Source organism: Muntiacus reevesi, chromosome 2 (assembly GCF_963930625.1).
Source record: "Muntiacus reevesi chromosome 2, mMunRee1.1, whole genome shotgun sequence".
In the NCBI taxonomy this organism is placed as follows: Eukaryota; Metazoa; Chordata; class Mammalia; order Artiodactyla; family Cervidae; genus Muntiacus; species Muntiacus reevesi.
The window spans coordinates 261,095,266-261,118,714 of record NC_089250.1 but is presented as its reverse complement, the minus strand read 5'-3'; the positions used below and the strand labels follow the sequence as shown (position 1 = coordinate 261,118,714).

The 23,449-nt window shown below is 53.6% G+C and overlaps 2 protein-coding genes across 2 annotated transcripts; both read right to left on the bottom strand.

Moving 5' to 3' along the window:
- Positions 1 to 2,697: 2,697 nt before the first annotated feature.
- Positions 2,698 to 10,932, bottom strand: DLL3 (delta like canonical Notch ligand 3). The gene is made up of 9 exons (XM_065920586.1): positions 10,864 to 10,932; positions 10,454 to 10,735; positions 9,242 to 9,299; positions 8,103 to 8,345; positions 6,981 to 7,198; positions 5,890 to 6,112; positions 3,579 to 4,158; positions 3,275 to 3,359; positions 2,698 to 2,788 (listed from the first exon to the last, which is right to left on the bottom strand). Exons 1-9 carry the CDS (start codon positions 10,930 to 10,932, stop codon positions 2,783 to 2,785), a joined length of 1,764 nt encoding a protein of 587 aa, XP_065776658.1. The 3' UTR covers positions 2,698 to 2,782.
- A 4,655-nt stretch (positions 10,933 to 15,587) lies between these two features.
- On the bottom strand, positions 15,588 to 22,864 carry TIMM50 (translocase of inner mitochondrial membrane 50). Its single transcript, XM_065926091.1, has 11 exons — positions 22,730 to 22,864; positions 21,637 to 21,793; positions 21,094 to 21,125; positions 20,861 to 20,882; positions 18,985 to 19,043; positions 18,757 to 18,876; positions 18,280 to 18,384; positions 18,069 to 18,167; positions 17,280 to 17,436; positions 16,831 to 16,937; positions 15,588 to 15,797 (listed from the first exon to the last, which is right to left on the bottom strand). The coding sequence occupies exons 1-11, from the start codon at positions 22,835 to 22,837 to the stop codon at positions 15,696 to 15,698; spliced, it is 1,068 nt and encodes a 355-aa protein (XP_065782163.1). The 5' UTR covers positions 22,838 to 22,864; the 3' UTR covers positions 15,588 to 15,695.
- Between the last annotated feature and the right edge of the window lie 585 nt (positions 22,865 to 23,449).

The window sequence follows — 23,449 nt, the reverse complement described above, 5'->3', positions numbered from 1 at the left end:
TGATGCTGGGTAAGCCTCTACCACATCTTTGTGCTTCAGTTTGCCCCTCTGTGAAATGAACTTGAAACAGGCTTTCCTCTTATAGCATAATACTGAGAACTAACATTTACTGAGCAGCTATCATATGCCAGCCTCTGTTATAAAATGCTTGTAGTTATTAACTCACTACTCACAACCTTCTGAAGCAGATTCTATTACTAGTCTCATTTTACAGAAGAGAGAGGTAAAGTGACTTGTTTGAATAAGTGGCAGAACCAAGATCTGAACCAAAGCAGTCGGATTTCTCTGTGTTTGTAAGCTTTGGGGTTTTGTTTGTTTGTTTTGGCTGCATCGGATCTTAGTTGCGGCATGCTGGATCTTTCCTTGTGGCCCGTGAACTCTAATTGTGGTACACAGGCTCAGTAAGCTTGCAGTGTACAGGCTTTAGTTGCCCTGAGGCATGTGGGATCTTAGTTCCCACTAGGGATCGAACTCCTATATTGCAAGGCAGATTCTTAACCACTGGACCACCAGGGAAGTCCCTGGCTAGGTGAGGTTGTGGGGAACTGTCTTTGTTTTTGCTCTTTTTTGGAGTGGTCATCTAGGTTACTTTATTTACTATTGCCATTGTGCTAAATGCAGTAAGTGTACACCTGAAAGATTTAAAGCTTTGCCAAAAGAGAAAAAAAAGGACCAGTTTCTCCTTGGTGAGGAATACCTTACCCCTTAGTCCTCTGCGGCTCTCCCTCCTTACACCTTTAAAGTGAAGGATTGGGTATGTGACTCTTCCCTTATGGTGGTGAATCAGAACTCTGGCCATCGCTCTTTGATAATCCAGCCAGCACTCTTTGATAATCCAGCCAGCACTGTTCCTGTGATGACTCAGAGATATGTACAGTGATGGTATCAAGATTCTGAGACAGGTAAGGCATCCTTAACACAAGGAACTACATCAAAGAGAGAGCGCATGGGATTCAGCTGCCCGCTTTCAGATTTTACGCAGTCGTTGATCAAAAACACATGATGAGGGTAACGTTATCTTTCCATCTTTGCTTTTAAACTGAGTTCTTATTGTAGTGGTTTTTGCCATACATTTTAAAAAAAGAAAAAAGTTTAAAAAGAAATAAACTGAATTCTGCACTCTGGGCAGATGGCATAATTTGTTCAAGGCAGCAAAGACATGGGCTCTGAATAGCAGCTTGTCTTTGAAGGAATAATGGGGCTGGTGTTGATGTCTGCCTTTAATCTCAATTTAAATATTATTTGATGATAGGCTTTTGCTTCCATGTCCATATTCCCCCCTTTTTTTTCTTTAATTTTTACTTTTTGGCTGTTTCATGTGGAATGTGGGATTCGAGCTCCCCACCAGGAATCAAACCTGAGCCTTACGTGTTGGATGCGTGGAGTCCTAAACACTGGATCACCAGGGAAGTCCCTCAATGTCCATATTCCTTAATGGTACAGAGAATCCTCATGACACAGAAATTCAATATGGTGAAACATGAAAGAGGAATTTGTACATATAGGTATGTATTCAACATGATATCTATCAACTAAATTAAAAGAAGTAATATATAAATTAAAAGAATTTATAATAAATTAAATCAACTATACTTCAATAAAAAAAATTTTTTTAAAGAATATGTGGATCCCTTGGCTGATGTCCTTCATAGAAGGACTCCTTCATTTGTTGTTACTTTTCTCACTGTTCTCTCTTCTTTCACCCCTATGATTCTGCTCATTTCCAAAGGTGTTTGGGCACTGTCCCCGCCATTAGAAAATATGGGGAAGGAGGACTGGCAGAAATTGGCTGATGTGGGCTTTTTAAAAAGATTATTCATTTACTTATTTGGCTGCACCACACCACACAGAGAAGTGTGGAGTCTTAACTACTGGACAGCCAGAGGTCCTGATGCAGACTTTTTTATAGCTTCAGTGGTAGAAGTAGTATTAGATGTATAATGCAGTTTTAGGATAGTCCTCAAATTTAGGAAGGTATCCCCCTCTCTACTAGATCTTAGATTTGCTCCATCTCATTAGGAAGGAGCTGCAACAATTACCCTACTCTCTGAGCCTCCCACTCCTCTGTAGAAAAGGTTCTTTCTGTTCTCACCAACTGGTTCTGTTTGTTTGCCTGCCACGTACAGTACTTACACCTAGTATTAATAACAAACCCTGACTTTTGCTAGACAAAGGGACACTCTTTTGCCCACATATTCCATGTGATTTGAACAGGCTAACCTTAATCCCCGCCACACACCAGACAAATGGCCAAACCTGGCCAATAAAAATATGTCATACTTGCCTGGCCACTAGTTCAAGTAAGGCCATGTGACAAGCCAGGGGCAGTGAAAGCCCATCCATCCTACATATGAAGTCCTCCCAGAGACAACTGGAGAAAAACACTGAGCCTCTGAACTCAGTCCTGCTGAAGCGACACCTGCCATGGGGCTTTCAGTTTTATGAACTAATACATTCTCTTGCTTAAACAACTTTGAGTTATTTCCGACCCTCTGCAACACAGTCCTGTCTATTCTCAGGAGACAAAAATCTCTTCCCTCAGCCCCAACACCACATACAAAGCACTCAACTTGATGAGTCAAAGCTGATCAAACTAAGAGCTTTTATAGATATCTCTGGAGGCATGGGGAGAGAGAGACAGGATATAAATAACCACTATGTACAACTTCCAATGGCAAAATTCTCTCTGTCACCCCTTCCAGCTTGAACTCCAAAGTGTCTGAAGCAGAGAACACAAAAATATTCAGGTTCTGTCTCCACGTGCTGATGGAGAAGGGCCAGGTCAAGCCTAGAAACAGAATAAGTAGGAAGCATTAGAAAGGGTTGCCTTCTGGGACTTCCCTGGATGTCCAGTGGTTAAGAATCCAGGCTTTCAATGCCGGAGATCTGGGTTCCATCCATGAACCGGAACTAAGATCTCCCAAGCCAATGGGTAGGTCCAAAATAAGGGGGAGAGGGGCTGTCCTTCTGCCGCTCTTCCCTTTCTCCAGTGAGTGGACATCACTGGAGAAGCTCTAGCCTGAAGCTCCCCACCTCTTGAGGCCCAAAGGTCATCTAAAGAGAAGATGCCAAGGAGCTCAAAGGACAGTAAAAGGGATGCAAACAGAACTAAATCAAGTCAAAACTGAGAAGTGGCCTTTAGAATCTTCCAGAGACTCTACCCACCCCCACCCAACCCCCATTTTACAGAGAAAGGGGATCTACAGCTAAAGCAGGGGCTGCCTCTGTCCACTGTGCCTAAAGTGCGCAGAGGGGGGAGAGGCGGGTTAACTACCTCCCGAGCATAGATGGAAGGAGCAGATATGACGTAAATCGAACGAGCGTCTCCATCTTCAGGGTGATTCCAGTCTGAGGACGGGCTACGGGGGAGAAAAGTAAGATCTAGACCCTTTAAATTCTCATATTCTGTTTTCCCACCCAAAGCCAACTAAGGGACTTGTGAAACCACCCAACCAGAAAAAGGCTGGACAGAAATGGACCAATCAGGAAGGTCCATCAAGGACTCAGGCCAATTGCACCACAGATTGACGAAAGCAGCCAAGGAGCACAAGGCTCACGTCTGCGATCGAGCCCCTCACCTCGGGCCGTCCCCGGGACCTTCCTGCGTCCTCACGTTGTTGAGTGCATCAGGGAGCGCGTGGACCGACGGCTCCGGGGTCCCCGCCAACAAGCGAGGCCCAGTATCCCGGCTAGGGCCACGGCGTCGCACGTGGACCAGCAAGAGCGCAGCGCCGGCCAAGCCCGCGGCCACCAGCAGTCCCAAAGCCGGCGGCAAAAGGAAGCGCTGTGGGTCCCCCTGTCTCAGGCCAGGCTGGGCCGCGGGCAATGTGCCCGCGCCGTCGGGGTGAACCGGGAACTCGCACCGCGCGCCCATGAAGCCCGGCGCGCAGGCGCAGACGAGGCCGGAGAAGTGCGCGTAGCAGCGGCCGCCGTGGGCGCAGGGGCGCGCGGCACACGGGTCGGCGCGCTCCCGACAGTCGCGGCCGCCGAAGCCCAGCGCGCAGGAGCAGCGGCGCGCGCCGCCGCCCTCCAGGCAGGTGCCGCCGTTGGCGCAGGTGTGGCCGGTGCAGTCTTCCAAGTCGTGCTCGCAGCGCGGCCCCGCGAAGCCGGCGCGGCAGCGGCAGCGGAGGGCGTGGCCCAGATCCAAGCAGAGTCCGCCTGTGGGGAAGGGAGCGTCAGGGTAGCGGCTCCCCCACCCCGCCCGCGCTTCTTTTTCTCAACTCGGAAATCCTCGCCCCTACCTCTTCTCTGGGCCCCTCTATCTCGTTTAATTCAAGGGCTCTTGGAGTTTGCCTGGAAAGCCAACCCGCCTCCTTTCCCCCCGAGTGGTCTTGGATTGACTGAGCCTCACAACCTCTTTACTTCTGTGTTTCTTGTCTTTTGTCTCGGCTTTACCGTACTGAAATAGTTAACAGTTCCAGAACGACGGGTCTGGACCACCTTGCCTTTGCCCACGCCTCCACTTCCCCTTTCTCTTCTTTTCTCCCATTCTTTTCCCCTGCTCTCTTCTCAGGTGCACTTAGGCGCCCCCTCCTCCAGGAAGCCATCCCTGATTCTTCCTCCATCCCAGCCCTGCGCTCGCTTAGCCACTGTTGGCTCTGTCTGAGGACGACTCTGCCTTCCCCTCTGGACTGACACCCCTCTGAGGACAGAGCCCAGAGCTGTTCTGGCCACTACTGTGTCCCCAGTACCACTCAGCCCAGAGTCAACACACTCAATGAGTGTTTTGGAGAGCAGTAGGCTTCTAATAGGCTTCCCTGGTGGCTCAGTTCGGGAAGATCCTCTGGAGAAGGAAATGGCAACCCACTCCAGTATTCTTGCCTGAGGAATCCCATGGACAGAGGAGCCTAGCGGGCAACAGACCATGGGGTCACAGAAAGTCCGACACGATTTAGCGACTAAACAAGTATTATAAGAAGAGCTCACTGAGGCCTTCACATTCGTGATCTCCTTTAATGTTGTAATATCTATATCAAATCAGGTCTCTCCACTGTTCAGTACCCTCCTGTGGCTCCGTCTCCCTCTGGGTAACACCAAAATCCTCCCCGTAACCCATGAAGCCCTACAGGCTCTGTCCCCGTCACCTCCCTGACCTCACTCTCTCGTCACTCACTCTGCTCCAACCACACTCGCTTCCCCACAGTCCTCAGCACACCAGGCACATTCCTGCCTCAGGGTCTTTGCACGTGCTCATCCCTCCTCCTGGAATATACTCTTCCCTCAGACCCCCACATGACTCCCTCCCTCCATTCAGCAAGGCTTTCCCTACCCATTTTAGCTAAAATGTCAATCTGCCACCTATACACACTCCCCCTCTGACTGTTTCTTCTTAGGTTTTTATCACTATCTAACCTTTATTTACTCATTGTGTGTGTGTGTGAATGCAAAGTCGTTTCAGTCATGTGCGACCCCATGGACTGCAGCCCGCCAGGCTCCTCTGTCCATGGGATTCTCCAGGCGAGAATACTGGACTGGGTTGCCGTGCCCTCCTCCAGGGGATTTTCCTGACCCAGGGATCAAACCTGCGTCTCTTATGTCTACCTGCATTGACAGGTGGGTTCTTTACCACGAGCGCCACCTGGGAAGTTCCTCTTTGAGGGTAGGGGTTTTCATCTCATTTCCTATTGCATTCCCAGAACAGGGCCTGACACACAGTGGATGGTCAACAAAGATTTCTGAGATAGGAATATCATCTCACCCGGTTCACAGAACAAACTGAGGCTGGGCAGCCAGGGGGAGGATCACTTCCTCAGGCCTCAGGGCAAAGTCAGGATCCCCGCCCCCGCCCCCCCACCACCCCGGGACTGCGTGAGCCAAGCCCTTTTCTTGCCCACTGACCGTGCGGGGCCCCCGCCTTCATCCCTCCCCGCTCTGCTCTCCCCACCTCACCATTCCGGCATGGCTGCAGGCTGCACCGGTCCAGCCTCTTCTCACAGTTGGAGCCTTGGAACCCGGGCGGGCAGTGGCAGATATAGGCCGAGCCGGGGTCTGCGCCTCCCACACACAAGCCACCGTTGAAACAAGGTCCGTCCGCACATGTCACCCCGCTCACCTCACACCGCAGCCCGTAGAACCCTCGGGGACAGGTGCATTCGAAGGACCCCAGGGTCTCCTGGGCACAGACAAGAAAACTTGGGGTCAGCATTCCCTTGGAGTGAAACCCTATCCCGCTCCTCACCCTGGGTCACTGGGGGGCTGCTCCCTGTCCAGTCCCACCTCCCAGGTCACAGAGGCCTCCTGGGGGAAGTCCCTGGGCCAAGACAACCCCCCTGTTCCGTGTTTCTGGGTCTGCCCATCCGGCCCCACAGAGGGGAGGCTCTGGAGGCCCAGAGAGATTCCATTCCCACCACTATACCTTTGCCGATCAAATGCTGCCCGCCCTGTCTGCCCTCCCTGGTGCTGCCTGCATGGCCCAGGCCTAATTCCAGATCCTAGCTCTAAGCCCACCTCCTCCGTGAAGACTTCCCTGGGTCTCTCCTTCTCACACCCTGCCTCTAACTTGAACTCTGTCACTGTCCCCCTCACTGAGCTCTGCTTCATCCCAGGCTTACCCCCACCACCACCTTTGCTTCCCCCAGGCCACTCATCTGGTCTAGCTTCTCCAGTCACCCCCCATCCACCAAACCAGACTTCAGAAGCCCAGCCCTGGTCCATCTCCAGGAAGTCTTCTCTGATGCTCGCCCATCCCGAATCCTCAACCCACCTGGTCCCACCACCCTTACCTGAGCCCTGAGTTCTTCCCTAGCCCACAGGATCCCTCAGCACTCCCACATACACCCCATTAGGTGCCACCCACTGGGCCTGCTCTCCCCAAGCCCCATCACCTCATCCTACTTCAGAGCCCCAGATGCAGGCTGGAGACCTCCAGGAAGCCCTCCCTGATAGCTAGCCTCCCTGAGGCTGCTGAGTCATGGAGCCCCAAGCAGGGGACTCCCCGAGTAAAGTATGGTCCAGGATGAGGTGGGAGGGTTGATACTGACACTACAGCTGCCCCCATTGGCACACGGGTTCCCATCACAGGGCCCAGGCCCAGGTACAAGGCATCCAGTGGTGGCAGATGATGGGCCCCTGGAGCTGAGGCAGCTGCTGCTGGAGACAGGGATCGTGCAGAGGGGCCCAGTCCAGCCCTCCAGGCATCGACACTCATCCGGCTGCTCACAGAAGCCGTGCTCTGGGCTGCAGCCTGCTCGACACACGGCTGTGGGGGGAAGGAGAGAGAGGCAGAGGGGAGAGGAATATTGATGAAGAGCAGAGTCAGGAGGATAGGAAATCAGAGATGATTCTGAGCACTTTCCCTGCATCCCTCATTTGATATTTGTGACTGACAACCTACTGAGCTACATGGTATTGAGATCCCCAGTTTACAGACAGGGAAACTGAGGCCCCAAGAGGCGGGGTGATTCACCCAGCAAGGAAGCAGTAGAGGGAGGATTTAAAACCCAGACCAATGAGTTCCAGAGTCTGTGCTCTTGGAAGGAGAATGGAGTGAGGGATCCCAGGTCTGAGCCTGGAGAGAGAAGGAAGAAAGAAGATTGAGGAGGGACCTCCAGCCTTTCAGGGGAAATGGGAGGGCCTTGGATTAGGGCAGGTTTGGGAGGCTATGGCAAGCCTGGGAGTTCTAGGGACTCAGACACTGGGGTATCCAGGTAGGTGGGGATCCCAAGCTTTAGAACACAGTGAGGTCTGGAGTGCAATCGCAGGGAGCGCGGATTGGTGGGGCAGGGCGGCGGGGGAATGGGAGGAGCCTCCCAAGTTCCTGAGTAGAAGTAGGAAAGCCCCAAAATTAGAAAGAAGAGCTTTGGGGTCCGAGCATCGGGAAAGGGGTGTGAGTATGGATTAGGGGAGGAACTGGGGGTACAAGATGGGAAATGGGTGTGGGGTTCCAACTGGGGGAGACGAGTGCTGGGAAGAGGGAACGGGGCTGGAGTGTCCAGGCAGGACTTTCCCTGAAGGTGGTAGCTGGATCCTGGGAGCGGGCTGAAGACTCTGAATGGAACTGGGGAGGGGTCCTCGGGTCCCCAGTTCCCTGAAGCGGGTAACTAGGTGGTGAAAGGGGCCTGGGGACGGTGACGGGATGGGGTGGGGTTGAACGCAGGACTCACGCGGTTCCTCGCACTCGTCCTCCACGGGCGCGCAAGGGCGCAGTTCCGGGTCACATCGCAAGGGGGCGCCACGCGAGCGGCAGAGGCGCGCGCACGCAGCTCCGACGGCCGGCGGCTCGCAGCGCGCACGGTAGGAGAAGCGCAGCTCCCAGGAGCCTGCGCGCTGCACGTCCCGGGTCCATGGGCCGCCGGCCGCCAGGCGACGCCGGCCCGCCACGCGCGCCAGCAGGCTCCAGGCGGGACCTTCGGGGAGAAGGGAGATGTGCTGGGGTGCAGCCCGACTCAGTCTCAGGGTCGCACTCTCCCTGCCCATCTCAAGGAGGTCAAAACACTCCTTTTGAGTCCTGAGGATGAGTTACTCAGCAAGGCTGCAAACTCTGCCAGTGCGCCTTGGGAATCGTTGATGACGCAATCCCGGTGACCATCATGATGATAACGGTTCTCCCGAAGCTGAAATGCCCCTGTATTTTGCCCTAGGATCTTTGTACAGTAAAGAGACCTCTTAACCACCCTGGGACGTATGATACCCCTTTATGGCCAAGGGACAATGACAGTCTTTGAAGTGAGGTCAAAACACCTCCAAATTGTGTCTCAGGATCTTATATGAAAATGATGACAGAACCCCCACTGTGGGTCTTATATAGCACCAGAGATCCCCTCCAATTAAGGTTAAGATCATCCATTGTCCCTCCCTGAAACCTGTCTGGTGAAACTGCAACATCCCAAAGGGCTCCTGGGGCCCTCTATGTGGCCAAGGTGACAGAGCTTTACACACAAGAACGAGAAAGTAACTCATATTGGACCCTGGGTTCTCAAAATCAGATGGTGACAGAACAGGACTGTTAAATATTATATCCTGGTCCACTGACTCAATTTCAAGACAGTAAGAGAGCTTCCCCCGACTCCCCAACCCATTTTGTCTGATGTCAGGACATTTCTGTATCGACATGCCAAGAGTCCTGGGGCTGTCAACACCCTGCAGCACACTCCAGAACTGTGACGACACCATGGGGGCAGCAATTCTGTGAACACCCCACCCTATGGACAGCCCAGTGTCACTCTCCTTGACCTCACATCATGCCCCAACTCCCTGGAGCCCCCACACTCTGCAGCAAAGACCCAGAACTGAAGACACTCACCTCCAATCTGTCCACCTAACTCTTCTCTCCAGGTTTCGATGATGAGAGAGAAGGTGCCCTGGGTGGGTGGAGGAAGGTGGGAGGAAAGAATGAAGACAGTGGTCAGGGCAGGTACTGGTCAAGGCCAGACTTCAGGGGTAAAGAGTGATGACCGTGCTGGACGCAAGACTCGGACAGGACAATTCCCAGATGGACTGGCCCAGGGAAGGAATGACTGTTTTGGCTGTCTTTATTGAGCATTGGAAGGACTGGTGCTGAAGTTCCAATACTTTGGCCACCTGATACGAAGAGCTGACTTATTGGAAAAGACCCTGATGCTGAGAAAGATTGAAGGCAGGAGGAGAAGGGGATGACCGAGGACGAGATGGTTGGATGGCATCAACTCAATAGACGTGAATTTGAGCAAACTCTGGGAGATGGTGAAGGACGGAAGCTTGGTGTGCTGCAGTCCATGGGGTGGCAAAGAGGCGAACACAACTGAGTGACTGAACAATAACAATTGAGCACTCACTATGTAGGAAGCACTATACTCAAGGACCCCTCAAAAAGGACCGCTGTGATGTACCATGATGGTCCCCTGTTTAACAGATGAGGGAGCTGAGGCTGGAAAAGAGAAAGTCTCTTCCCTAAAAGGACAAGGGTCTAGAATTAAAAAAAAAAAAACCCAAAACCTGTGTTCGCCTCTATGCTTTGGGGGTTGTGGGATGGGAAATAGGATTTTGGAGGTGAAAAAGTCATGGCTACAGGCCCCAACTGAAAGGTGTGAGATAAGGTGAGAAGATATTGGGGGTACCCAAGACAGAGTGTAGAAGGGTCCCCAGGTGCAAGGAAATTTGGGTATAAAAATTAGGATCCCAGTGTTTAGGGATCCCCAAGGAACATGGCGAGGGGTCAGTGAATTGAGAATTTCCAGAAGGTAAGCATGGGGTTCTGGACATTCGGGTTTCCAGATGTGGGTGGGGGGAGGGTGGACTTGGGATCCCTAGAGGGCAAGTTGGAGTCAGAAAATTGGGTCGCAAAGAGTCGGACACAACTTAGCTACTGAGCATGCACGCATGGGCAGGGTTTCTGCGTGTGAGAATGTGGAATTCGAGATAGCGGTACTGGGAATTTGGAATCCCAGGAGGGCAGGGTGTTGGAAGTTGGAGGGCAGATGGCAGCCGAGGTTCTGGTGAGGCCCCCACACGGGAATGCCCCGGGGCTGGGTCTCACCGGCCAGGCGTCCCGGAAAGGCACGCGCAGGAGGCCGTCAGGCAGCCGCAGTTCGGGCGCTGGAGCCCCCGGTTGCGCAGTGTAGACCGGTCCGCGCGCACTCAGCGCCGCGCCCAGGGTGCACGGAGCCTCGGCGGTCTCCTCGGAGAGCCCTGGCTTCAGGCAGACCCTGAAGAAGAGACGGCAGGAGCCCCCGGCCTTGCAGGGGGACCGCGGGGCGCCCGGACCTGGTCCCGGCCCGAAAGAGTGGATCTGCAGCTCGAAGACGCCGGCCGGCTGTACCTGGGGCGGAGAGGGGAACCGCGTGAGGGGGGTCGGGGGGAACCAGGCGTCTCATCCGCCCCGCGCCCCATCCCCAAGACCCCCGGGTCTCCCTCCCTCCCATCCCCCCTTTCCACTTCGGCTCTGACCTGGGGAAGGAAAAAGAGCGCCAGGATCACCGTCGAGGAGAGGAGCTGGGGCATCTGCGGGGCGACCATGGCCTTTCAGGGGGCCTTGGGAGCCGCAGCTGCGGACTTCGGAGCCTTATATCTGAGAGGACGGCTCCGCCCCTTCGGGCAGCCGCGGGCTTCGGGGGACCCCAGGGGAGGAGGTCGCAGGGGAAGGAGAGCAGCGCGCTGGAGCGACAGTGAGATCCTGTCCTGGCCACAGTGCAGTGAGTGTGTGATCTTACCTGCCGTTGTGGACTGAGGACAGGGTGGGGTTGGAGGTTAAGCTCGTGTGTCAGGTTGGGTATGATTTTAAGGCTCAGTAAGTATGTGTGTGGTGTGAGAGTCACAGGAAGAAGAGGGTCCACGTGACTGTGTTTGGGTGTCTAGGTGAGATTGTGTAGCTCCACGTGTGCCTGAAACTGTATGGTTAAACCTCTTCGTGAAGTCGTAAGTAATTCTAAGATTGTGTGTGCGGTGGGGGGAGGCGTGGGGGTGGTCGCACGCACACAGCTGCATGGGAGAATGTCGACGACCACGATCTCATGGTTGTGTGACTTTCTGAGATTGCCGTGGCTGTGTAGATGCTTCTCCGTGCAGGTGAATGCGTGAATGTGAGCTCCTGGATAGATGTAGGAACCTGTGACTTTGTGGTCTGTGCAGGTGCCTCTAGGTGGCTGTGTTTGTGTACATGGTAAGGTCTGCGCGAGGCTGTGAACGACTGAAGATTTGTGTGTGCCGGAGTCTGGGTGTGGAAGGTCCAGGGGTGTATGTAGCCCTGTGTGGATAGGATGAAGATGCACTGTTCTTTGTGGACCTCTGTGTGCGTGTGTATGCCTGCATGCTCGAGTATGTTCCCCTCCCCAAAACAAAGCCACCCCCCCAACCTCCCCCCCACCCCATCACAGACGCACCAGACGCCCAGGCGAGGAGCCCCCGCCCCAGAGGGGACTCCCAGCTGTATGTAAATGCCGCCATCTGCCGGGCGGCCGCGCCCCTCCCCCTTCGGGCCGCAGCTGGGCTGCCCGTTTGGCCTCCGGAAGGTGTGAGCAGCAAATGGGCAGGAAATTCTGTCCTCGCGGATCAGGGGCCCGCTCCCTCCACTCTAGGATGAATGGAAGAGGGGGCCACCCCCGCGCCCTCCAGAAGCCCCTTAGTGTTCCAGGACGTCCGCAAGGCCAGCCAGTTAGAGCAGATGTTCCAGCCCGCTGGCCATAATCATTTCACTCCGTGCCAGGTGCTGGGCAAAGCCCTTTAGATGTAGTAAACTCCCCCACCCCCGCCTCCCAGAATTTAAAAAAAAAAAAAAAAATCCTACTTAGAGGCTAATAATTAAAAAGGAAAATACAAGCTCAGTTATATACGTACATATTTTTCTTTTGGAAAAGGTGTTCAATCCAGTACAGCCCAGTAGAGCCAGGCATACAGTGAGGGATCTGTCATTTTTAACGAATGAAAGAACTCAATCTGAACAGTTTGCTCCTCATCCTGAGGATGGAAGTCATGGATTCTGGGCGGGGAGGGCCATGGTCAATTGTGCAGAACATCCCAGCTTTCTTTGCACAGATTTTCCTTCTACTTGTATGTGCTTTCCACTTCCTTCTTTCTTTAATTCTGTTCTTACCATTCAGACTTCTCCTTCTGTAGGAGGGCTTCCCTAACACTCCTCAAGGGGGTCAGGCACCTCTTCTGAGTTCCCACAGCCCCACTCCCCCCATGTCTCCTCTATGCCAGCCCCAACCACTGTGGCTAATAAGGTCTTTCTAAGCACACATCTGACCATGGCCCCCTCCTTCATAGACTCTTCCATGGCTCCCCAGTGCCTTCAGACTTCTGAGATCCCCCGATGGTTCAGATGGTAAAGAATCCGCCTGCAATGCAGGAGACCTGGGTTTGAGGGAATGGCTACTCACTCCAGTATCTTGCCTGGAGAGTCCCGTGGACAAAGGAGCCTGGCAGTCCATGGGACTGCAAAGGATTGGACATGACTGAGTGACTGACACGTTCCCCATACTCTAACTGGGAAAGGTAACAGATTCCAGGTCTGATACAGATCAAAAATTTTAAAGACTGTAAAAATTGCCAGCCTTTATTGAGGGCTTGTGCTAGGCATGTTTCCTGTGAATTCTCTTAGGTCTACATGTGTACTTTAAGGGCTTTCCAAGCATCTTCTTGGCTATTTAGAACTCTCCCTTATGTGCCCACCTTAGAGCCCACAGAAAGCCATGCTGAAGTGACATCTGAGCAAAGACCTAAAGGAGGGAAAGGAGTGAGCCCTATGGATCTCAGAAAAAAAAAGTTCAGGAAAACAGAATAGCAAGTGCAAAGGCCCTGGGGTAACCATGCCTGGCACAAATCTCTCCATGGTTTGCCTCATTTCATTCTTATCTCTGCTCAAATACACCCTTCCAGGAGGCCTTCCCTGACTGTTCCATTCAATCTAAAACAGTACTCCAGTCCCCAAACCACTCTATCTCCCTATCGTAATTTTCTTTATGCATTTATTGTACCCCAAGCAATCAGACCATTTTCTGTCTCCTCCATGAAAACATCACCTCGGGAGCAGAGCTTTTTCTCTATAATTTGTTCACTGATGCACCCTTGTGCCTAAAATGAGGCCTGGCAGTTGGTACTTAGAGTTGCTGAGAGAAGTCCTATTATTACCTTCTTATAAATGAGCAAGCTGAGACCTTGCCCAGGGTCACATGGCTTGTGAGTGGTGTGCAACCTGGGAATTCTGCCCTAATGCTGGCCCAGACCTGCCCACTGAAGGATGCCCTGATGCCCCAGCATTTAATATAAACACCCAAGGCCACATCATCGCATAAGCAGTGTCTCCTGGCAGAGACCACCTGGCACAAGTCAAGCCCGCTCCTCCCTTCCAGCTTTGAGCAGGTGTGACCTGACCACACCATCCCCAAACCAGCACAGCGGTGGGGAAAACGCCTGGGAGAATCCACTGGACTGAAGCACTGCCCAGAGTGCTAGCCCTAATTCCCAGGGGCTACAGGCCAATGAACAGAGGTACTTCCTCCTTTCATGCCCCGTGGGTGGACAGATCTGAGTCTTAGTTCAGAAGGTTCCATGTGTCACCTCCTGTGGCAGGTGAACATTCACTTGCAATGGCTCCCTCCGTCCACAATCCACTCTCCCCAGGATCATGAGCCCCAAATATGCTGCATTCAGTTAGGGGTTTCCAACTCTCAAAGCTATGTGCAAAAACACAGGCTTTGCAGATGCCCTCAAGCTTGGGTGTCCTGGATTTTGGGAAACTGTTGGATTACAAATGGTATATCTCATGGTAACACTTCCAGGTGGGGATGGGGAATTGCAATTTTTAATTCTTTATAGACATCTGTGAGCTTTAAAAAAAAAAAAAAAATCTATTAGAGTTCAGAAGTTCAATCTGGCCTGCAGTTTCAAAAACATTTTAATTATTTTAACAAATACCAGGGAAGGGCATTCTGAAAGTATTTAACTAGTATTAGCACTAAATGCTGGCTGGAGCAGGCTTGGACAGACGGCGGGTGGGGGGGGACTGCCAAGATGGTACAGGACAGTTCAGCCTGTGAAGAACCAATATGGCCTGGCAACAGTAAGCTCCGTTGAACATACATACAGCCTGAGCATAAGCTGTCCCCTTACTCCTCACGACCACCCTACTGAGACAGGTGTTACCATCGCCCCCATTTTAGAGCTGCGGAAAGGGAGGCAGAAAGGTGCTTCTGAGGTTCCCACAGCTACCATCAGGGTGTCTACGTGGAGGGTCTCAGTCCACCCTCAAGCCTAGCCTGTGAGGTAGGTACTAGTATTTACAGATGTGGAAATTGAGGCACTGAGAGCAGACGTTAACTTGCTCATTTGCTTGTGACCACACAAGTCAGGGAGTGGGAGGGCTTGGATCTGAACTTGGATTTGGGTATTTCAGAGTCTGGAGGGACTTCCCTGACTGTCCAGTGGTTGAGACTCTGTGCTTCCAAAGACAGTGTGGAATTCACACTCTTCAACGATACCCAATGTGCTGTCCAATGCAGGAGCCAGGGGCCGCAGGTGGCTATTTATTTAAAAAGAAACAAAATTAAGAATCTCATCCTTCAGTTACCCTCGCCGCATCTCAAGTTCGTCACGGTCCCGTGGCCCCTGGCAGCTGCACTGGACAGTACATGGGGTAAACATGGTGGAAAGTTCCACTGCAGAGTTCTGCTACAGTCTGAGTTAGGAGCCAACATTTTTAAAACTGAGAGATTTAACATAAACATCCCCTTTCCTGGCTTCTACTGAAACATCAGAGGATCAAGCAACTCCAGGCCCACTCCAGGGCCCCAGCCGGGCAGCAGCTGCCCCCTTGACATGAGGCATCTCTGGTCCACGGTGCCCCACAAGCCCACATTTGACACATTTACGCAGCAGCCTGGTGGCTCCGTCTTCCAAGCCCACAGCGCTGTCCTCTCTTCTTTTTCTGTAGGGAATCTGGGGCCAAAGAGGGAGACACACTTGTGCAGACCACACGGCACACAGGAAGACGCAGGCAGGGCAGGGTCCTGCCCAGGGTTTCAGATTCCCAGGCCAGGCTCAAAGACCAAACCTGATCCACCAGAGCACCCACTCTGTGATTGGCAGCTGATCAGCCACTGTGGGACGAGGACCCCACTGTCCCGCACTGCACCCTGACGCGCCCATCTGGAGACCCTCTGGACACTGGAGTGTGGCGTCTGGGATTAACTTTATTGGACACGTGGTTGCCCAAGCCATGGTCTGGGAGCGCGGGCCTCGGGCCTGGAACCCAGGCACTGAGTTTGCGGAGGCCCCAGAGGTCAGGGCTGTTTGGAGCGAGGCCACAAGCGGCTGGTGAGAGAGCTGAAGAAGAGATTCTGCTTGCTGGATTTGGAGAGCTCGGCCAGGCGCTGCTGTTCCTCCTGGAGTTGGGGGCAGACAGAGAGGAGAGTCAGCCTGAGGGCCACCTCCTTCCTTAAACCTCGGCCCAGCCCAGACTCCTTTACCCACAATCTCAGAACACCAGCCCAGACACAGGGTGAGGCCAGACTGCAAAGACTGCGGTCAGACACTAGGAAAGCCAGATGCGAGCCACAGAAGCCCAGACTCAGACCCCAGGTACTCTCACGATCCCCGTCCCCTGAACCCTGGGCACCTAGCCCAGGCCCCACCCTGATGACATCATCTTGCTCCCTGAGCCCTAAGACCCCTGTCTGGATGCTGAAGGATGCCAGGCCCAAATCTCCAAGGATCCCCACTTTGTGCCCTCAGGCGCACCAGCCAGGAACACAACCCCAAACCTGGTCAACCGGAGCCTAGACGCCTGGGAATCTCTTTCTCAATCTATATTCTTAGCCCCATCTACAAATGATGAGGATCACACCAAGGTCATCAGAACTTGCCCAAACCTCGGGCCAAGTGTCCAAGGATCCCTCTTCCCAGACCTGATCCAAACCCCCACCCCACAAAATACTAGGACCCCCAGAACATCAAGTCTCTGAGAAGAGACAAAAGTGTTAGTTGCTCAGTTGTATCCAACTCTGCTACCCTATGGACTGGAGTCCGCTAGGCTCCTCTGTCCATGGAATTCTCCAGGCAAGAATCCTGGAGTGCGTTGCCATTCCTTCCTCCAGGGGATCTTCTTGACCCAGAGATCAAACTGGGTCTCCTGCATTGCAGGCAGATTCTTTACCATCTGAGCCACCAGGGAAACCCTCAAGGTCTCTGGACCTATCTCAAATGCCTGGCATTTCCTGCCTCCTGTCCTCAGAGTAGGCTATAGGATCTATTCAACCTTCATTACAAGGGCCTTCTGGGATGGGTGGTGTGGAAGAGAAAGCCCTTGTAATGAGGTCACACAGCCAGAGTGGAGACAGGTTGCTTAGGGCTCCTCCATCAAGAGCCTGGGGAGCTGATGGGACATCCCCCACCCACAGTGGGGATCTGAGCACCCACCTGCTCTAGCCGGCTCTGCCGCTGTTTGAAAGCCTCCAGTGGGTCTTCCTCCAGGGCGTAGTGCTCCAGCACAGTTCGAACATCCTCCACACCATTCAAAGCAATGGCTGTGGACACAGCAGGTGGGGGTCAGCCAGGATGAAGGCCAAAGGGAGGTGGGGCCCACAAGGGTAAAGGCCAGACTTGGGCGGGGGGGTTGGAGTTACATGCACCCTTCTCAGTAGCCTAAAAGGGCTCCCCCTGAACATTCCTGGGCATCCTCTAACCATTCCAGAAGAGCATCCCCAACATTCTAGGAAGCTTCTAAAGAATGCAAGATGCTTATGGATCTCCTGCATCTTAAATCCCCAGTTTTCCATAAAAAACAAGCCAGGATCAAGCAACGATCATTCCTCTTGGGGGTCAAGGGCTTCAGGGTCAGAGGCCAGGAGGTCAGGGGTCAGCCTCACTCTTGAGGAAGGCAGAGAGGTCCAATAAGACCCGGTCATCAGAGTTGCCATCCCAGGGCCGCAGGGCAACGCCGTTGTAGGGCTGTAGGCGGAACGCTTCCTTCTTGCAGTCCACGACTACTACTCGGGCCGGGTCCCGATTCAGACATGAAATGTCCTGGAAGTGGATGAAAGGTCAGGTCAAGGCCTGTGCTCCTTCTCTTCCAGGCAGGAAACCAAAGAGGGGGAGAGAGGCAGACAGACAGGCCACACACACACTGAGAGCGCCACAAAAGGGCCTCTCGAAGACCAGGCTGGGATGATGACACCCAACCTCCCAGGAGTGGGAAGCAAGTCATACAGACTCCTGGACCCGAGGCCAGGCGCACAGACAGGTTGATTTGGAGGTTCCCTAGGAGGGAAGTGGGCACTTGTGCATTTAACCACAGACCCCTGGGGTTTGTGACAGGCTGCAAGTTTGTGAACCTCTCACAGGTAAAGGTGCAGACTGCTCCACAGCAACACACATGGAGTCACACGAAGACAGGCACCCACACAGACCCTTCAAGAGCCTCCATTACAACCCATGTCCCTCTGAACCTTGAAAAACTCCACAGACCCCTAGACACACCAAGACAGTCAGAAACCCAATAGACATCAAGATAATTCGGACAACAACCCATAGAGGCCCAATTCACAGCCCCACAGACTCCTGGACCCCTATCACCGGTCACAGTAACAGATTCCAAATCAAACAAGTGCCAGCCTTCCCCCAAATCCCAGAGGCCCACCACAGCCCCTACATGGCACCTTAACATGGTGCCCATCCATGTATCTCGTGGCGTCCCGGAACAGGCGGTAGGAGATGAAGCCGTGGGGGTCCACGCTGTCGATGAGTGGAAAGGCAGTCTGGGGGTGGCGCATGGGGGTGGGAAGAACAAGGTCAGGCTGAGCCCTGGCCTTGCAGCTCTCCCTCACCTCTTACCACGTCAACCACCCCATCCCAGCCCCGGGCCCTCACCATGCCAGTCTCCGACGTAAAGATGACAATTTCATACAAAGGGGCGAGCTGCTGGAATAAGGTCTCAATGCCTGGACGCTTCTTAAACCTCCAGCCAGTGGCTAGCTGGAAATGCAGTGAGAACAGGGACACACTGAGACCCAGAGCCTTCTCTCCCGTCTCTGTGGCTCATGGAGGGATTCACGGGCACAGGGCTGCGACTGAGGGTCTGCAGGATCTGGGTCCCCCAATAACAGCCGACTCCCTTCTAGCACTGACTGTGTGCCCAGGGACACTTGCAATCACTACGAGCGGGGAAGCGGCACAGGGGAGGAAAGCAAGGCCAGGAGGGGTGATACCTCCTCCCCAAGACCGCAGAGCAGGATGGGGGCTGCACCCCAGCCTGGCTCCAGCATCTATGCTCTTGACCATGTCACCACAAGCCAGCCGCCCAGGCCTATGCGGTGTCCCCAACCCGCTGCTTTCCCCAAGACACACCGACCACTCAGGGTGCAAGAGGACGCCAGTGAGCTCCAAGACCAGTGTGTATGGCGGCTGGTAGTACGGCTCCCGCAGAGGGTCTGGGAGAAGGCAGGGGCTGGTGGGCTCGATGATCATCTGTGAAAAAGAGACCAGGTCTCGGCACTCAGACAAGGGGGCGGACGGGGGCGGGAGGCCAGCGGAGGGTGGGGTGGGGCGGGGCTGCGGCCCAGGGCTCCTGCTCACCTGTCTGTAATCTTTGAAATATTTGTATGTCCGGCGCAACTGCTGTACCAGAATTGGATCTAGGAGAACACCAGGGCAAAAAGGGATTCCAGGATAAGCTGCTGCTCAACCCCTTGGATAAACCAGGGGTTTATTTATCTACCAGATACAAACAGGCCTAAAACACCCACCTGGTTTGAAACAGCTCATTTCCAAGAACCAAGGCAAAAGGGAATGACATAACCCACTGCCGGGTAGGAACAAATGTGTTTATTCACCTGTCAAGTTTTAATCTGAATACTTATATCCGCACATTACCCTAGGTATAAAATAGAATATTGTATCTGCCCACTTAAATCCCACATGTGTATAAATAAATCTGCTAACATTATGGCAGTATATTTTGTCAACTCTCAACCTCTAGGTCTCCGGGTGTGCCCACTTTAAGCAAGTATGTGGAATCTAGGTAAGCCACAATAAATATACACACACGTCTACATGGGCTTCCCAGGTGGCACTACTGGTAGGTAAAGAACCCACCTCCGATGCAGGAGACATAAGACACTCAGGTTCGATCCCTGGGTAGGGAAGATCCCCTGGAGGAGGACATGGCAACCCGCTCCAGCATTCTGGCCTGGAGAGTCCCCATTGACAGAGGAGTCTGGCAGGCTATAGTCCATAGGGTCGTAAAGAGTCGGACACAACTGAAGCGACGTAGCACACCGTCTATATACTTTAAACTAGTTGGTTCTCAACTAAAAACACAATTTTATTCCTCGCTTCCCAGGAAACTTCACAATGTCTAGAGACATTTTTGATTGTCACAATACTGGCATCTAGTGGACAGACACCCAAGACACTGCTAAACATCCTACAATGCACAGGACACTCCCCTACGACAAAGAACTATATGACCCAAGGTATCAACATGGCTGAGGTTAGCAAATCCTGGTTTAAAGGAATACACCAAGTCCAGTTTAAAACAGAAATCTTACATGACTCCCTATTTCAATACGGTATTTTTAGTGTAGTTAAACTACTATCTCTAGACCTGTCTTTTTGAAACCAAAATACTGAAACACCACTTAAGCTGTGAACACACACACTTTAAACCTACCTTAAATCAGTATGTTGATTTAAGGTAGGTTTTAAATGTTTACCTGTTCACCTTAAATCAGTATGTTGACTTGTTTAAAATAGTATGACTCTACATCTGCCCAGTTAAAACATACTTACCTACCTGCGAGGTTTACCTGTTCACCTTAAATCAGTATGTTGACTTGTTTAAAATAGTATGACTCTACATCTGCCCAGTTAAAACATACTTACCTACCTGCGAGTTTAAAACACCAACATAATAACGTGCCGGCTTGCAAACATCCCTAGCACAAACAAGTGGCTTTCTGGACCTACCAGTTTTATATTTCTCTTGGGAAGGACCAGGTGTGATAGAATTGGCAGCTCCCCTCTGCCATCCAATTTGTCAGAAACTCCCTAAAAGCTGGCTAATCAGAAGGCGGGGAGGGAGGAAGGAGGCATTGTTTTGGAAATGAGCTGGATGGGCTATGGCCTGGTGGGAAAGAGGCTGTCATAAAGAAGGGGGTGAGGGGCTGCAGATGCTCAGATCTAAGGCACAGGAAGCCATGTGTCTGGCAGAGAAAGCCCAGTTCTCCCCCAAGCAGTTCCATCTACCCAGGATCCCCCTCCCCCACTGTCCCTGACCATCTGCTCCTGGGCTGAGGGGCCAGGGAAGGGGGCTGGAGTTCTGTATGCCCCTCTCCCCCCAAGCCATACAGCTGCTGACTCCCCCACCTCCCAATGGAAGTGGGGGGCACCAAATGGGGAGGGCACAGTAGAGAGGATCAGGGGACCCCAGAATCTACGCTTGTATACTCACCGTTGTCGAATTCATCGGGAATCTGGGAGGTAGAGAGAAAAAAGAAGGGTTTGGGATGGCAGAGGCAGAACCCCATCACACCCAGACAAAGAATGGGGCTCTGGGAGGAGCAGGCAAAGGTCCCTGGGAGGGAGGGTTCACTCCAGACCCGAAAGGAGCCTGAACAGACCAGATGGGAGGAGACCCACAGGATGCGACTCCTGGTAAGACCTCTGGGTCTCTCTCCCACTCACCTTGGCACCATTTTCATCCACAGAGTTGTTTCCTGCAAGAGAGATAGTGATGAATGAGAAGCTTGAGGCCTGGTCTCCTGGGACTTATGGGAGGAAGAGGGCAGAGGGCCTAGCCTCCTGGGTCTGAGGGAAGGGGGCTAGAGGCATGGTCTCCTGAGAGAGAGGAGGGGACTGGTAGCCAGAATACCTGGGCCTCTGAGACCAAGAGGGCTGGGGCAGGGTCTCCTGGGTCTCTGAGGAATAAAGGGACTAGAGGAAGGACTGGAATTTTGGGTGCTGAGGGAGAGGTAGCTTAGACCTCTCCTTCCCCCTCTTCAAACTGACTCCCTATAGCTTAGTACAGGAACTAACTAGAAGTAGAACCTTGAGTAGAGGGGTAGTAGGGGGACTTCCCTCACTTCCAAGCTCCAGTTGGCTGCCCTCCTGAGGGAGGAGCCAGGGAATGAAGATGAATGAAGCCCTTAAGAGGAAAGAGGGGCAAGTCCCCCCAGCAGAATAGAGGGCCAACAGAACATAATTGGGGGACAGGAATATGTTCCTCACCGAAGATATAGATGACGCTCACGGTCCCACCAGCCCCGAGCAGCCCAGCGAGCCAGAGTGCGACTTTTTTGGCATAGCTGGGACCCTCTGAGCTTCTCTGCTGCTGTGGTCCCTGGGTCTGGGCCTTAGTGCCTGCTCGGCTCCCAATCTCTGCAGCCTGCAATTGAGAAGGGGTAGGTTGGCCAAGAGAGGAGAGAAACAAGGTCAGGGTGGTTCCATCACCCTGGTCTGAGAAGAATCGAGGTTGAGAGCCAGGAAGAGGTCACCCATATGGCCTCCTGGTGTTGTGTCCCTGGAGGGGCAGGCAGGAGACTGGGTCTCTCAAAAAAGTCAAGAACTAAATTGTCTGGCGCTAGGATCCCAGGGGTTCAAGAGATAACAAGCCCTGTGCCCAGGATCCTACAGGCCCGGAGCGGGGGTGGGGAAGCAGGGCAGGGAGATACGACCAGGGACCCTGACTGAACACTGACTAAGATTCCTGGAGCAAAGCACTGAAGGACACGCAGGAAGATAGGACGGGGACTTAAGTCCTCCGGACGTCTGGAGCTCACAGTAGCGGTGTATCGAGGGAGACGGATGGGAGGGGCAATCGCTTGCTGGGACTTGGGGAGCATGGCACAGAAGTAATGGACCCAGAGGTCAGAAGGACAGGGTCTCTGTCAAGATGGAGGCAGGTCGAATCAGAAGCCCGAGCAACACCACCACCACCATGGCGGGGAAAATACCCGCGAGGCCAGGCTGGGACTCCAGTGTCCCGGGCCCCTCCCCCTCAAGTATTACCTGTACAGTCCCTGAGACAGGAGAACGGGTGACCCCTCCTTCCCCGGCGCCCACGTGGGGTCGAGAAGGTGGGGTCCAGAAGAGGTGGGATCCAGAAGAGGTAAGGTTCAGAGGACACACTTGAGTCCCCAAGCATCTATCCCGGGGGAGCAAGCGCTGCCAACCCCGGGAAGCGGGGAAAAGACTCAAAACGCGGGTGGCGTTCCATTCAGCACCCTGAGGTGCTGCGTTCCAGAAGCCCCGGGCGGCCCCGGTCCGCCCGGAACTCCAGGAGGGAGCCCCAGCACCCGGGGGCCAACCCCATCCGGCTCACCTGGTCCGGGGCCCGAGGGGGCGGCGTCGCGAGCCTCGCACACAGCCCCCGCGCGCCTTGCCGGAGCCCGCTCCGCAATCGCAGGAACAGCGCCGCCGAGGCCGCCATCTTGCGCTGACGCCACGCGGCCCCGCCTCCTCACTCTCTTCTCCCCGCCCCGGGGCGGGGCCGCGACCAATGGTGATGCAGGGGCGGGGCGGGTGGACGGGAGCCCGAGAGAGACAAAGGGCTGCGGGCGTAGTGCCGCGGGCGCTCCCGCTAGGGCTGGGAGTCTGCTGGCGCCGCGTCATGCTCAGGCCGGAGGGGGGTTCCACCGCCCACGCCACAGGACCGGGCGGGACACCCACTGCCCGAGGTCAAGCGGAGGCCATAAGGAAGGGACCCAGTTGCTGCTGGATTTGTCCTAAAAACTAAAAGCCAGCTTCACACACCTTCTTCCTCACGAGCGGCCGAGAGGTCTCATCCACCTTCCCTCCCCTTCTACCAAATCTTTCTTGCGTGAGTTTCTTAAACTGGGTCTGGAAAGTCAGAGTTTCATGGAGGCTCAGCCAGACGAACAGCTAAGGGCTCGGGGTATTGAGAGGAAATCCGTGAACTAGAGGCTACGGGAGCCATGATGAATCTTCCACATGTAAATCACCATACAGCATTTAGAGATAAATACTAAGATAGTAAGGACTTCCCAGGTGGTTCAGTGGTAAAGAATCCGCCTGACAAGCT